Below are 15,429 nucleotides of genomic sequence, written 5' to 3' on the forward strand. Positions count from 1 at the left end.
CAGACATGAATGGCACGCACAGAAAGAGACTGGTGAATGATGTGGACTTCAGCTATTTAGAGTATGAGGAAGCAAGCATATAAGTCCCACTCTCAACACATGACCCTGTGGTTGCATCTTCATCCCATAACATAAGAAGACGCATAAGGCTTCCACATTTTAGTCCAGGAAATCCACATGCCAGTCCAGGAAATCCCAGAAAGGAATACAGGTGTGTGGACTGAGTGCACATGTAGTAAAGCCAATGTGTTGAGGATGCCCCAGAGTACTTCTGAAACACTTCATCACTGACCAGAACATGCACAGTAAATCTGATCCATAGCAAATATCCAGTGAATTCTGAGTGTATCCAGTGAACTCGAGTCACTAGCCATTTTACCTGTGCATGCACAAATAGGTAGTGTGACTCCAATGCACCATGGCCTGTTTAATTTGGTTGGTTGGTGTCCGTTTTTTGATTTTTTTCTGTGTCACCATTTGAGATTCTAGACACTTGAAAATACCAGAAAATACCACTGTAGAAGTGGCAGTAGTGAGGGAAGTGGCAGCATGGAGGGAGAGAACAGTAAAGCCCACCCTTAATCTCCAGGTAAATTGGTGTTATAGAATTAGAAACTATAAATCGATTGTGTTTTTCCAAATTTATTTTGCCTCCAGATTGAACAGATTTTATCTGCCAGTTTATCTGCCAGTTTTCAAACTCCTATATCAGTTTGAATGTTTTGGGGTAGGTACACTCAGAATTCCCAGCACACTTGAGACTGTATTATTATTATTGTAGGACCAAGTGGTTCTCAGGGCAGAGATCTTTAAATTCTTTGTGAGGGTGTCTTCAAATATCCAAATTATCCTTACTCCCTAGAAAATGACAGTTGTGTAGCTGACTCTTACTTTTCTTAATCATGCCTAAATATGTTCTCTTCAGCTAAAAATATCTTTGCTGAATGCCACAGTCAACAGATTTCAGAAGTTCAAAAGACTTGATCCTTGCAAATATACGTTATGTTTGTTTATTGCTGAGCTCAGAAATAGCAGCCATAAAAAGCTTCTCATTGTGCTGCAGTGTACAAACATGATTAAAGATTTAGATTACAGACAAGCTCATGTCTAAATAGATAAGGGTTAGACAAAGGCTACAGTGACTTGTACGAAAGCAAGGAGCACATCACAGCAGGAATACAACCAAAGTGTCCCTAGCTGAGCTGCTCATACTTTAGGCTACACTGTAACAGAATACAAATAAAAAAATGCTTCAGTATGTGGCATTTTTAACACGGAACTCTTGAACTATGATCCCCCTGGCCCCCATCACTAACCTCGGGATCAAGGTCATCAAGAACATGCTCGAGCTGTTTCAGTTCATCCTCTGAGAGCTTGCTGAGTATTTCATCTTCATTGATATTCTTGTATTTCTCCAACTCTTTTCGGAAGGGCAGAGACATGGCTCCTGCTGCACTGCTCCACTGATGCTGCTTGTCAAGATTTCAACCATTCAGGAGTACTGAGCTTCTTGTGGCCTCACTTGCTGTTAACAATAAAGCATTATGAGTATCTCCATTTAGCTGAGAGTCCTAGAAAGCCCACGTGCTCAGAGTCACATTGACACTTTATTAATGAAAACAAAGCAGCAACATGTCCTGGCACAGCAGGGGGGGTGTGGGAAGTGCTGGGGCTGCCTGTGCAGCAGTAGCTATGGAATAGCAAGGATTGGGTGCAGCAGCAGAGAGAAGCTCCAAGAATAGAAAAACATTAGGAATTTTCCTTTTCCATTGAAATAAACCTGTTTCATTTAATTTGCTTGGAAACAGCACTATCTGTTTGCTCTTTTGGCCAAAAGCAAAGTGGTAGAGTGACAGACAACAGTCCAGCACTGACAAACAAGAAACAAAATGTTATGCCTTGAAGTATTCTATCTTATCTGCTGATGGCTGAAAAGCTAACCCACATCACCTGGGATCACTTCTTGGCACATTCTGGTTATCAAAACATCTTTAAACTATGCTGGTTTTTAGTCTTATTTCAACCCATGGTTACACACAATAGCACTTATCATCAAAATAATTCTTGGAGTTAGGACATGCTACTCATAGCTCACAAGATTATCTGTAAACCAGTCTGCTGCATGGGGCACCTGCAGGTGTTCAAAACACAGCCATGGAAAACGTATGGACTCAGTATTTCACAAACTCTTAGTTTTAAAACTTGAATGTGGTTCCTTATTAGATGATCCCAACTGATCAGGAACAAGAAGTTCTCATTTGCATGGTCACAACAGTCATTGTCATATTATTTGTCATATGACAATATGACAAAGGACTCTCTGTCTTTACTTGCTTTTTTTCTTGTCCAGAACAAATTCTAGAACCAGAATCAGCCTGTAAATGGACAGAGTGAAAGAGAATTAATCTATGATCAGAAACAGCATTATCTGGGGACTTTAATTGTGCTCCAGGCCCTCAAGTCTGCCCAGTTTCCCACAGCAGCACCAGCTCTCTCTGAATTACACAGCTCACTGTGCAGTTTTACAGCTGAGTTTTTGCATTCATGAATTTTGAAGTCATTGTTGACATGGAAACCAACCAACTGGCACCTATGACTGACTTACATATCAACCCTAACTCTGATTTCCTCTGACCACGTCCTTAGGAGTCATAAGCTAAAAAAATCCATGTGGGTTCTGTTCTCTTCATATAAGCTGGAAGCCTGATTTTTATTTTCCTTTTATTCAAGATCCAAATGAAAATATTTCATTTACTTAAGGGTTTCACTATTAAAATACTAAATATTAAAACATATATAATTTTTCTATTTATCAAAAAGACTAAAAATTGGTAACCTACAAAAGGGTAAGAGAATAATTAGCAGAATTAAAAATTTGAAAAATCTGGAATTCTATGACTACTGCAAGGCACAATGAACCTTGACTTGAAACACTTAAACATCCTATTTCAAGAAAAAGCTTTATTTCCCTAACACATTCTCATTTTGTTCCTTATTACTGCTCTGTTTGGTGCTGCTGTTTTCCTGGCATGACATCATCAACAAGCCATTCCAAATGTCAGGATAGAATTCAACCATCCTTTAAATTGTGAGTCTCTTTCACAAGTCAGTGAAGTTAGTCGGCATCTGATGTTTCACGAAGTTACAACAGGTGTGTAATTTTCTTATAATATCAAAATATCATCATATGCAATGAGTGCGAGAGATATTTTGGCCAAAAAAAGTCCAAAAGAGCTAATGTTTTTGTGTACTTGGTGCTTAAAGAGAACACTAGTTTGATATGTGTTTAATCAATACTATTTAACAATACTTGTTAAATATCGAAAGCATTTATTTAAAAGTGGTATTTGTTTAAACTGTAAAAACAAACTGAGCTGCAGCACAACATTCTGTACTAAGGCATCAGGTGCCTTCTCTAAGTTCCTTTGGATAAACTCATTACAAACATAACATTTCAGCTAGCAGCCATTAACTGAGCTGGAAATTTTCTTTGAAGGGATTAGAGCTTTTTAAAACTATTTAACAGTTTAAATGGTTATTTTATTAGAGTTTAATCACATCCCCGGAAAAGAAAGAAATATAATCCCAAGGTTGGGGTAATTAAATGTTGTTGGAAAAGTAACTAGTGAGAGCACACAACAGTTTCCCTGGCGGAGGGTCAGCAGTTCTGTGGTGCAGGATGCCTGGTACCAGAACCTCTCCCTTGGCTCTCTCCTCAGCACTGCACCATTCCCATCAGGCAACACAGCCAGGAATTGTTTTACTGGTATCAGCAAGGCCGTGTTCGTAACAGCTTTTGTCAAAAACTTTGCCAAGCTGAATCCAGGTGCTAATGGGTAGGTACTGCAGAGTATGGTTTGTGTGCACCAGACACTCTGATTTCTTTGTGAATTGCCTACATGCTCAGCCATAAAGGGAAGATGTGCCAGGAGACACTTTTCAACAGGTGACAGTTCCAGTATTGTAACTGTTTCCTTTTAGTTGTTAGGAAGAGAAGGTATCTGACCATGTGCAGCAGGGATACCCCAAAGAGAAACATAAACCCATATATTACTGATGTATCAGCCTAACTTCCCTCATGGCATGAAGCACTGTACTGGATAACCCTTATTAGATTAGCAGTGGAAGAGACTGAAATCATGCTTTTCTTGCATGCACACATTTGCAACAGAAATTCCCTTGATATTTCCCTTTCACAACAGAATCCTACTCTTCTGTGACTGAACAAAAGCACAAGACAGTGCCTAGGGAATTTGTTTGCCCGCAATCCCCATAAGCAGTAAAGCTCTTCTGGAGCTTTCACTCTGCTGAAGAGGCTACTGCAAGCTCAGCTGAAATGCCTGTTGCTCATGTCCTGGCTTCATGCACTAGATTGACCTTTCACCACAGTCACATTATCGGAAACCAAGGGAATGAGATAAATCCAACAATTCAGCATCATTCAGTCTGGGAAGGAAATGTTGAAGTCTTGATTCACACACTCTGGAAACTGCTGTCTAATGTGTTGATTACGATCTCCACCTTCCTAATTGGATTCCATACTGTTAATTTAGTGTATGTAAACAGGACCATATGCTGCCTGTGTGGCTTCTTACTGTGGCTTGGCTTTTCTGAGTGTGCACATACTATTTACTTCTTATACATGATATCCACTGGATTTGCTTTATGATTACTGTATGAAACCATTAGTTAAAAAAGCAATCCTAATCAAGACTCCCTGCTACTGTTATTTTGAACATACCAAAGCAGATCAGGTGTCACGCAGTAGAAGGGAGATGTCCAGTCTAACTGCAGAGGAAATGTGCTGTTGGAATGTTATACTGTATCAGGGACACTTGGGGAAGCAGAATGAAGGACCATGGGTAAGACTGTGGGGTTTCCTTCACATTTACAGGAAAGTGTGAAAGAGGAGATTAAGGAATGGAAGAACACAAATCCCATCTCTTTTTCTGCACTTAGTTTCAGTAGGGAGCATCGTAGTTTCCCATGGGCCCAAGTTCCCACTGTTACAAAGCAAAGCACTCTGCTGGGTGCCCAAAAGGTAAAATCTGTGCTGATTCTGGATAATGCAGAACTGTGAGAGGCAGCATTTCTGTTTAACCACATACTACTTTTAAATCTTTGTGGAGCACAGAGGTTTCACAGTGAACTTCAAAGAACCCACTGCTACATTTTTAATTTTGTTTCCTTTTAAAGAAAGAAATACATACGGTTTTATTTGGGGCAGCTTCGTCACATATGTCAACATCAGGATTTGAAATGTGTTTCCAAAGAGAAAAAGGATGTCATTAGTCAGCCTGCATAAAATCATTATTGCTCTATATCACCTGCTGTGATATAATTCCTCTATACCTTGCCATGTTCCATAAGTACTTTTTTGTTATCCTTATACATTTCTGAAAGGGCTTTCTAGAGTAGCTAGGCTGTAGTTTCCACTGATACCATGACACTGTCATAATTTTCTACTGCTGATAAGAGATGTTTCTTTCTGAGACTGATTCAGTCCTCTGCTGAATTAATGTTGACTGTCAGAGAGGTCCCACTCACATTTGCTTGGATCCCTTGGGAAGTGTTGGGACAACCTGAACTACAGAGCCTTCTATGGACCAGCAGCTACAAAGGCACTTTAGACTCTTTCTGTCAAAACACAACCTGTACACTTACAGAAACATCATGTCTCTGGGTTCTGTAGAAATGAGAATACTGTGATACCGATGATATGAATTTTGAGCTTTTGATAGTGTGTACAAGGTAAGAAAGAAGCTGCTTGGCAATGTGCATTTATGATGTACAGGGAGATGTGCTGAATAGGAAATATCTAACAGTTCTTTGCATTTTTATTGGGAAAAAAATACCTTTTTATAATCAGATTTGAGAAATTGTTCTCATTTTTTCAGATCATTACAAGTGATCTTTCAAAAGGAAATCCTGCTGCACGATCTGTGTCAAACTATCTCCAAAACCACAGTGGTGAATATTTGTGTTTTGAAAAACAGTTGTGAAACTGATCTGTAAATGTGGAAAAATTCTTCCCTTTCTTTAAATAGACTGAAGTAGCTAAACATGAAAATAAGAAACAGGTGGAATTAATCCCAAGTTAAATTGATACGGGACCAAATAAATAGGATTGGGGCCATTATGATTAAGAGCTGTGTTTGTGCAACACAAGCAGATGCTCAGCAGAAGGAGGATGATTGTCCTGCACTGTCCAGGCAGTGGAATGCTTCCACCAATACGTTTAATCAAGTGCCAGATAGGGAACCTCTCTGCTTTCCAGGAATGGCTATGGCAAATTAGTCTGGGCTGTTGAAAGCTCAAACTTAAATAAAAAAGAACAAAAAAATTAGAAATGCTCCAACGTTTGACATGTAAATAAGGTTCTTTTTTAATTTTTATACTTAAAATGCAAGACTAATGTACCAATGTACTTTCCAACCATGAATATATGGGAGATGTATACTCAAGAGGTCATGTTTTGAGGTAGGAGGTTCAGAAATCTCAGAAAAGTTAGAAAGAACGCATTAGGGCCAGCACAGCACACAGGTGTGACAGGAACATGCAGGGAAGCATTACAGAACTGAGTTCTGTGTGGGTAGGATGAAAACAGTATTAGCTACAGGTCCTGATGCAGACACAGTAGACATGTCAAAGAAACTCACACAGGTAGCAAATGGAAGAGAGATCTGTAAAGAATTTGGTCTTCTAGAATTCCCCAACTTTTCTGTCTATTTTCCCCCCAGAAAAACTTCTGAAGAACTCCACCTTAAGAAGCACTGAACTGTTCCAGTTTAGTCACCTTCTCTAACTCTTTTTCATCCATGACACAGCATGGTCACTTGGTGGATCAAAGCAAACAACCTGTTTGAGGTTCTGTAGAACTAAATTCTTCAACAGGGTGTCTAGGGCTGGTGGGGAGCACACTCAGCTGCACTTGGCACTGAGCTCAGGGCTGGCTCTGGGAGAGCTGTGATGTGGCCAGATCTCTTCTATTCCCAGACTAGCTTGCCATCTTTTGTCATTCTGTAGCAAAGAATCCCTAAAAATCCTTGTATATTTAAAATGCTGGTTTTTTCCAGGGCTAATGTAAGGTTATTTCATGTTCTGTTCCTAGCAACTGGTTTAGTCCTACACAGAGACCAGTGAATAATCAACAATTATGTAGTCCTAATACTAGACTAGGCCTGAACTTTTAGGATAATCATACAGAATCAGAAACTCCACTTGATAATTGGATGAGCCCTTCTGAACCTTGGTAATGCTTATGCCACTCTGTTGTTTACATTACAGTTGGCTTCCTAATTGGAGGACTGATAACTTCCATGCAAATAAAATGTGAGACATCAATTCACTTTAATGGGAGTTCAGACATGCCCTTTATAAGAAAATAACTATCATGTATATTGCAAAATTATCCATATGAATGTACTGTTATTTATAGAAGACATAAAGGGATGTACTCCCTTTGATTCAGATAACATGAAAAGTTTTTCAGTGGCAATTAAAGAAAGATGAGACATTAATGCTTCTCCTACTGATGCAAAATACTGTTATGTAATAACTAATTTCTGATTGTTTCTAAAATAACATTAGTGGTATTACTCATAAGCATTCAAAACATGAAACTGAGTCCTGGGAAGGAAGTATTCTTTACAATGCCTGATGAATTTGTAATTTGTTTCTAGGTATCACCATATTTTTAGATCATAACCATTAGAACTGTTTCCATACAAAAACGATGACAAATGATACAGTGACCATATGATGATTTAAGCCAGTCTTACTCAATAAAAGCAACCTTTAAATCACTCAATTCCTACCCACAGGAAGAGGATGACAGAATGAACATAAGCATTGCGGATATCAATGGGACTGTTTATGGTGTTCTGACACTCCAGTGATGTATCTAGTATAGGAAATGGAAAAGACCAGAGACCTGTCTGTCTGTCGGGTCTCCTGCAGATGAAGACTCCCCTTTGCTTTTAGAAGGGTAAAGTTTAGTTATGAAATAATGAAACAATCTTTCTGCTCAAGGCAACAGTAATTTTGTGGAACTGAAAGGTAGGTTTCTTCCATTTTTAGAACTCCAGTGATGATTTGAAAATCTGTGCAAGGTTAATTAGTTTTTCTAAAATAAAAACATAACACAGTTACTGTCTGAAACTAAGGGTAGTGTGAAGTGCAAGGCTGAAAATCCTGCAGAACAGAGTCTTTTTATACAGACAAAATAGACTGTGAAGTGGCAGCTCCACCCACAATTTGTCATCTATAAGCTCCACTCTGATGTGAACAGAACACCCTCCTGCTGAGCTGTACTGGTGGTGGTCAACTAACAGTCCTTGGATGACACTGGAAGTGTCCATTTGACAGTAACTGGAAGAAAAGTGCCTCATTATCTTCTGTGGGACACCAATGACATTTCAGCCTCCTTCAATAACTACCAGACTCTGCAGGTTTGATTCTGCAGCCAGGTGCTGATTTACCTTGGAACAGGAGGCTGTGCCTGCCCTGGTCAGCAGTGTCGCAGAGCAGACGTGCTCCCAGTCTGTGACACAGCAGCCCATGGCTCTGCAGTCCCCACATGAACACAGACCATGTCCATTACAGTAACAGCTGTGATGTTTACGTGATGCTGTTTTTATCCAGTTCAGTCTCCCAGACTGTGTCTTATGTAAAGAACTACAGTTCTTGTAATCAGCACATCCACCACGAATGCAAAGCAAAGCACACATTGGGGTATCGGTTATCTGCAGCTTTGTACAAAGGCATCCTTGGGAAGCCAAAGGCCAGGGTCTGATATCCTTAGTGATCAATCACATTTACATGGAAACAACGGTTGTTGTGGCTTAAACACCATCAGCCACATGAGAGCCTCTCCATGGCCCTGTCAGGGGAAAGAAATGCCTTGTTTAAGGTCAAATGGGAAGTCTGTGGCAAGACAAGGAATTGAACCATCTTTCAAGTGTCAAGCACTGGACAGCTTTTCCTTTGGTTATGGGTCCCTTCTTCCACAGACAGTCTCATTCACTGAAGTGGATCTTTTAAATGAACAATATTTGCCAAGCAAAAACACAGCAGAGAGAGACCCAAAGGCAAGGTAAAGAGCATATACTACTGACCACAGAACTAGGATCCTTAATAATGATCACTTGTAGGTACCTTCTATAAAAACTTCTTTCTGCATCTTTCCCAAACTGTTTTTTTTTTCCTTTTACAATGTACAGAGACATTGTAACTACCTTACATTTTTTGCATTTTAGCTATAAACCAAAGCCAGAAACCATCCCTGATGTGCACATCCTGATAGCTGAAGCAACGAACAGGAGAATAAATTGTACCTGGAAATAGACTTTTTATTTTTACAACAAAATAGATCAGGCCAGCCCTGGAAAAGACAACACTAGTGTTTGTTTTCCACATGTTGGAAACATTGACAGGAAAAAAGGACACTGGGTACCATTAACAAGAGTATTGTTCCACCTGTGCTGCCAACAGATAGCAAGCGGTGTGCTACCTTTTTGTCACTGTTCTCAGATTTCCCTATTTTAGCACAGCAGCTGGACTTTCAGTCCCAGCTGCTCTTTGAAAGAAGGATTTAAAAACAGTTTAAAAAAAGTTTACAGAGTTTTGTGGCACCAAATAATGATGACCAAACTCCACTGTTAAACAAAAGTCACTGCTACACTTGTGTGCTGAGGTCAGTAAACAGAACATAGGCATTTACCCCAGTATTAACCCACCACATGCAAATACCTGTGGCTACAGGATGCTACCTGGAGCCTCCCAGTGCAAAACCCTGCAGAGCCACCTCAGCCTCAGTCAAAAGGGTACTCAATTACAGGAAGGCACCAAACTATGAGGTTCAAAAATACAGGAATGCTACCAAAAAAAACCCCTAAAACAGATTAGTAACAGCAGAAATGCTGCCTACTGCAGAAATGCTTGCCAGAAGTTGTAAATACTGGAAATAATAAGAATTTTGAAAAGGAAGAAAAGTTATGCAACGAGAGAGCAAAGGGCACTATTTTAAACAAAATTATTTAGGTTATCAAGACGAGAGAGGCTACTGGCTAAGTTCAGACAAATACAGCCAAACTGGATGAGTGGGAAAAGAGACACACGTGGAATTAAGGTTGGTGAAGTCACTAAAATAACTCACATAACCATCTTCATTTTTTTACAGAGTGGTAAAAATTTAAATATATCCATAGTGGAAACCAGTTAAGAGCTGTATAGCAAAGAGCACCACAGCAAAAGCAGGTAGGCTGTTAGACAGCAAATGAGTGCAGAATAATGCATAAAAGACTGCGATATTGATAGCATAACTCAGTGAGACACTGTCATGCATCCCTGAGTATGAGTTTATTTTTCTAATAATTGTATCCCTTGCATAGAACTAGAGGATGTGATGCCTGCAGTACTAGGCCAGTTGGTCCCAGGTGTTTCTTTCCCATTACATGTTCCTATCTCCAAGAGTGGAGGGCAGAACAGAGGAAGTTCAAGGGCAACTTCTTCGAATAATCTGTTAAAAGCTTTCATATGACAAGAAATTGAAATACTGCATCTATTTACTACAAATAGGCTACTCAGTAACTTGCTGAATATTTCCTCTACTAAACACTGTCAAAAGCATAGATCTATACAGTGTACCATTCACGGTATAAAAATATAATTGCTTCTTCCAATTATTTTTAAACTGATATTTGATATCATTACATTTCTGAATTTCTTTCTTCATAAATGATGTTAAACTGTTTTTTTTCATAAGTTTATGCTACTGCTAACCTCAGGATGGTCACAGGAATCTAACCAGTTATTCATCGATTTTTTGGTATTTATTGTCCTCAGATTTCTCTACAGGTTTCTCATCAATCAACTGTGGATTTTTATTCTGTCAAAAGAAATTTCCCCAAAGCTTCCATCAAAGCAAAACCCCTTGAATTAGGGGACCCTCTTATTTTTTTAATTAGAAGATGACAAAACAGGGCATGTGTGATATCTAATGTAAATATGCAGGGGTTTAGGACATATTTTGCATCTCAAGACCTTGGAAATGCTATTAAATTCCCTAAGCCAGCATCCTGTTCCTGAACCTGTCGTTGACCCGTTTATTCTGACCTGCTCCCCGGCCGCCGAGCAGAACCACCCTCCGCCGGTCCTGCCGTATTTCTGACATACAAAAGACAGATCTCCAAGGAGGGACAGCTCATCTTCATGTACAAAAAAACCCACCTCCTTTTCTTATTTTTTTAAACCGCTCCATCTAATTTCTGTCATTTCACGCCCGGCGCGAAGGATGTGACCGCTCCGCAATGAACACACACGCATTGCCCTGGAAGGCGCTCGGGAAGAGCCGCCTCCGCCGAGCCCCGGGCGTGGCGGGGCCGCCCGGCCGATCCCTCCGTGCCCCGCATTCCCAGGACGGTTCCCGGCAGCGATCCCTCGGCCGCGGGTGGGGTCGGGCCGGGACCGGCCGCATCCGAACCCCGCGCCGGGGATGCTCCGCCACACGCCGCCGCCCCGCCGTGCCCATCGCATCGCACCGCTCCGCATCGCCCCGCTCCGCATCGCCCCGCTCCCCGCCCGCTCCGCATCGCACCGCTCCGCAGTGCGCGGAGCCCCGCGGGACCGCCCGCGGGCGATGCCCCGCGCCCCGCCCGGGCCGCCTTACCCCGCGGTGTGTCCGGCCCGGCCGCCGATGCCTCCGCGCCCCTCCGCGCCCCGAGCCCAGCGCCCGCGGCGGCAGGTGGGTGCCCGGCGCGGCGGCTGCGCATCGCCGGCCTGCCCTGCCGGGCACGATGGGACTCGTAGTCCGGCACCACCGGCCCCGACAGCGGCAGCGGCAGCGTTGCCAGCCCCCGCCAGCGCCAGCTCCGCCAGCAGCGTCCCTCCTGCCCCCACCGTCTTGGTCCCCCCGCCCTCTCTCAGCCCTTTCCGCCTCTATCTGCCCCAAGCCTGCGGGTGGAATCCCACCTAACCCATGTCCGCCACAGGTTTATTCCCCTTCGCCTTTGGCTTGGCGTGATGCAGCCGCAGCCTTGCCCCTCTTCTGGGTGGCTCGTGAAAACAGACTGTGGCTTAAGGGATGCTCTGCCCCCTGCAGCCACCGCCCCTGCCCCACGCACATCTCTAAGCAGTTCAGCGCTCCCTCCTTGCACGCGGTTCACGGCCTCCCCAGGAGATGTGTTGGTCAGTTCTGGGCACACGTGTAGGCAGCCGACCCCAAAGAATGTGATTTGCTTCTCTTACACACCCGCCCTCACCCTGCACCAAGATGTGTTGCCCCAGGGAGTCAATTACGGGGTGGAGGGTGCTGCCCTTTGAGACCATTTTGATGTTTTTCCTTCATTCTTTTAATTAGTGTTGACCATTCGATTTATATTTGTTCTATTAATCTATACCAAAGTTGACCATTGATCAAAATTATATGTAATATGATTTGAATGTACCCCTGGTAATTAAGTTTGTCCGTAATTTAATCTATCAGAACATTTTCACTGGATGCTGAGATTTAGTTGAACTGAGGCCTTGGTTCTGAGCACTAAGTGATGAGTCACCAGCAGCAGAAAAGCTGTTCCCATGATTGGGATGTCTTTAAATTTCATGACACATTGGCAGGAAAACAAGACATTGCCTTGTTAAGAAGCAGATGCTGCACCAGAGATGAATTTTCCTGTGGAGAAAAAAAGGAAAAAAAAGTACATCAAGGAAATACAATGCCTTCGCTCCACAACCTGACAAATACCCCAGGTCTCTGTAGCAAGACTTACAGCAGAAGAATCAGATTTATACCATGGGCATTTTGCCACTGCTGCTTAGGAAAACATCTGTATTTGCAATAATGTGCAGAGTGCAGAAAGATGCTCCAAGCTGCAATTATCTGCTTGCACCCTCGTTGCCTCAAAATTCTTGTGAAATGGGATATCCAGGCATCAGTTAACATCCAAAATATTAGATCAACAGAAATGGAAAAGAATCAGATCCGTTTATTCCATGGTCTTCCCCTTTCTTTCTCTGCCTTAAAGCATTCAAAGACAACAGGGTTTGCATCAGTGCTTTTGCTTGTTCAGTACCAGAAGCATCAGGGAAGCTGAACCAAATTGCTTTGAAATCTGCTGCTCTGTAACCTGGTGGCTCAGGCTGAAGAGGAATTTCTTGGTTTGGTGTTGGGGTTGAAGCTTCCCTGCAAAGAGGGCTCATTCAGACATGAGACAGAGAAATGTGGATTTAATTATTGGCATGGATTAAAACCAAATCTTTTGGGATATTATCTAAGTCTGTAGGATCAGGGCTTGAATGAGTCATAATTATATAAATACTGGGAAAGGGAAACGTATACTATCAACAAAGAGAGAAAGTTAACTTGGAGTGTTTGTATTTTGATAAACTTCTGCAAGTTTTTTCACTCAGATTTTCCTGTCACGCCTTAAAATGTATTTATTAAGTTGAAACTCTTTCTCAGTTGATGTGAGTGGGAAGAACCCCTCCCATACTGACTTTTCTGTTTGCAGTTACCTTGTATCTGCTGACAAATTCACTTCATATTAATTTCTGTTAGAAATGTAACAATCTAAGACCTCTGCAAGAAGTGGAGAGTTAGGCTGAAGTCAAGGTTCTGCTCTTCTTTGGCTGTGGTTTCATGTTTCCTCCTTACTTATACCTCATGCAATCAAACTTGCAATCAAAAAATTAGAAACATGATCAGTCTTTGTCTAAGAGAAGGCACAGGTTGCCTGTATTCATGAGACATATAGGCAAAAATATACACGGTAAATAGCTTAAATGTAGATGAACATAATATACGTGTTTACTCATGTATAGGAATAACATTCTCCTTAAAATCACAGCATATAAAGTAAAACCATAACACACTTCAGTCTTGTGTTCAGTGTGTGTGCTCTAAGTAATCTTTCATTCTTCCCAAACTGCAAAATTAAAAGACAAATGTATTCAATACAATTCATGAATCTGAGCTATATCCCATGTCTGGACTACACAAGGTCCCATTTATGGGCTATGCCTGCTGTGATACATTTACATCAGATGACTGTGGCCACCTTCACTGACCATATTTCCCATGTGTGGGACTTCCCAGGCTATCAGCCTGAAAGGACATCTGAGAGGGAAGGATAAGGCTCCCAGCCAGTTCTTTTTCCCTGGCAGGAACTTCTGCACAACATTTTGCCCATCTAGGCTTTTATGTATTATCAAATTCATGTACTTGACTTGTTGAAAGAAGCACAGTGTCAGAGTGAACACCCTAAGGATACAACATACATGAGGACAGCTATTCTAGAAAAAAATTGGCTCCACTCTGGGGGATGCCTTCAAGAACCAGGTCCCTTTAACCAGTGACAATTTGGTTCAGAGCTGCTGTATGGTGAACGCAGTGTAGAGGTTTGGCATTTTTTTTCCAAACACTGCCTAAACACTGAGCTTACTGCCGGCTGGTTACAACAGTAAATCATTAACTGGGGCACCCAAAAGCAAGTTTTAGCTCACTGGACTGTTTGTAGCCAAAATGTGGTCAGTTCTTTTAAATTGTTTGTTGTAATTTTTTTGATTAAAAAAACCCAGAGGGGCTGTTGTGATTTTTTCATCTGGTTTCCTTATAACACAGCTTGTAAGACTTTGCTTAATTAATTCCTGCTAGAGCTGGGGCTTGTGTTTTAGACAAACATCTGGACCTGATTACTGTGTTGTGCATGTTTTGATCTCTTCCCTTAAAGACCAGCTGTTGATCAAATTCAGCAACCTGTATATAAAACCTCTTGGTTCAATGCCTGATCAGCAAATTCAGACCCAGGGTAGAGATAAAATTTGACTCTTACTCACATGTAAAATTACTGAGTTGAGGAGACACTTCTGAAATGGCTGTGAAAAAGAACCAATGTAAGTAGTCAGCCCCAGTTCATAACAGTTTCATGGATCAGGCCTTAAAATGTCGGCCAGCAGCATTTCAACTGGTCAGCCCCCACCTATATTTAGGCTGGAATTTTTTTAATTGCGTTGCTTTGACAGTTAATAGGATTTTCTTGGACTGTTTTATAAGGCAAAGCACAGTAATACAATAAATAACACTAACCACAAGTCATCTATTATTTCACCCAAACTTGATTTCTGCAAAATGTTCTATAACCTTAGTACTATAAATCCTGAAGAATTGCATTTGAATTTGTACACTGCATTTACCATGGCAGTAATGGTAATAATAAATACTTCATCTGTACCAATTAATTTGCAGCAGTAGATGTCAAATTGAACCACAATTTCCATTTTGCAGATGTGGAAAGTGAGACACAGAACAGATGGCTATTTTAAGCCTGGGGCCCACTTTGTGCTCATGCCATTGGCTGAAAGGTGGAAGGAATTGCCCAAGGACATAAGAAAACCACTGCTGACCCTGGGCCCAGACCTCAGCACCTCACCACC

At 41.6% G+C, this 15,429-nt stretch overlaps 1 protein-coding gene across 2 annotated transcripts in view; it reads right to left on the reverse strand.

Annotated features, from left to right (window-relative positions):
* Positions 1-12,067, reverse strand: part of LOC113947672 (tropomodulin-2) — a 33,709-nt gene extending 21,642 nt beyond the window's left edge. The window contains exons 1-2 of one of the 2 annotated variants that reach the window (XM_027644493.1): positions 11,971-12,067; positions 1,317-1,525 (exon numbers count right to left, since the gene is read on the reverse strand). In XM_027644493.1, coding sequence (XP_027500294.1) covers positions 1,317-1,442 — 126 coding nt within the window. In that variant the 5' untranslated portion in view covers positions 1,443-1,525; positions 11,971-12,067. Of the gene's footprint in view, positions 1-1,316; positions 1,526-11,668; positions 11,750-11,970 lie in introns of those variants that run through there. The other variant, XM_027644492.1, reaches the window with a different exon arrangement.
* Positions 12,068-15,429: the final 3,362 nt, after the last annotated feature.

Source organism: Corapipo altera, unplaced genomic scaffold (genome assembly GCF_003945725.1).
Source record: "Corapipo altera isolate COAL_440 unplaced genomic scaffold, ASM394572v1 50, whole genome shotgun sequence".
Classification (NCBI taxonomy): Eukaryota; Metazoa; Chordata; class Aves; order Passeriformes; family Pipridae; genus Corapipo; species Corapipo altera.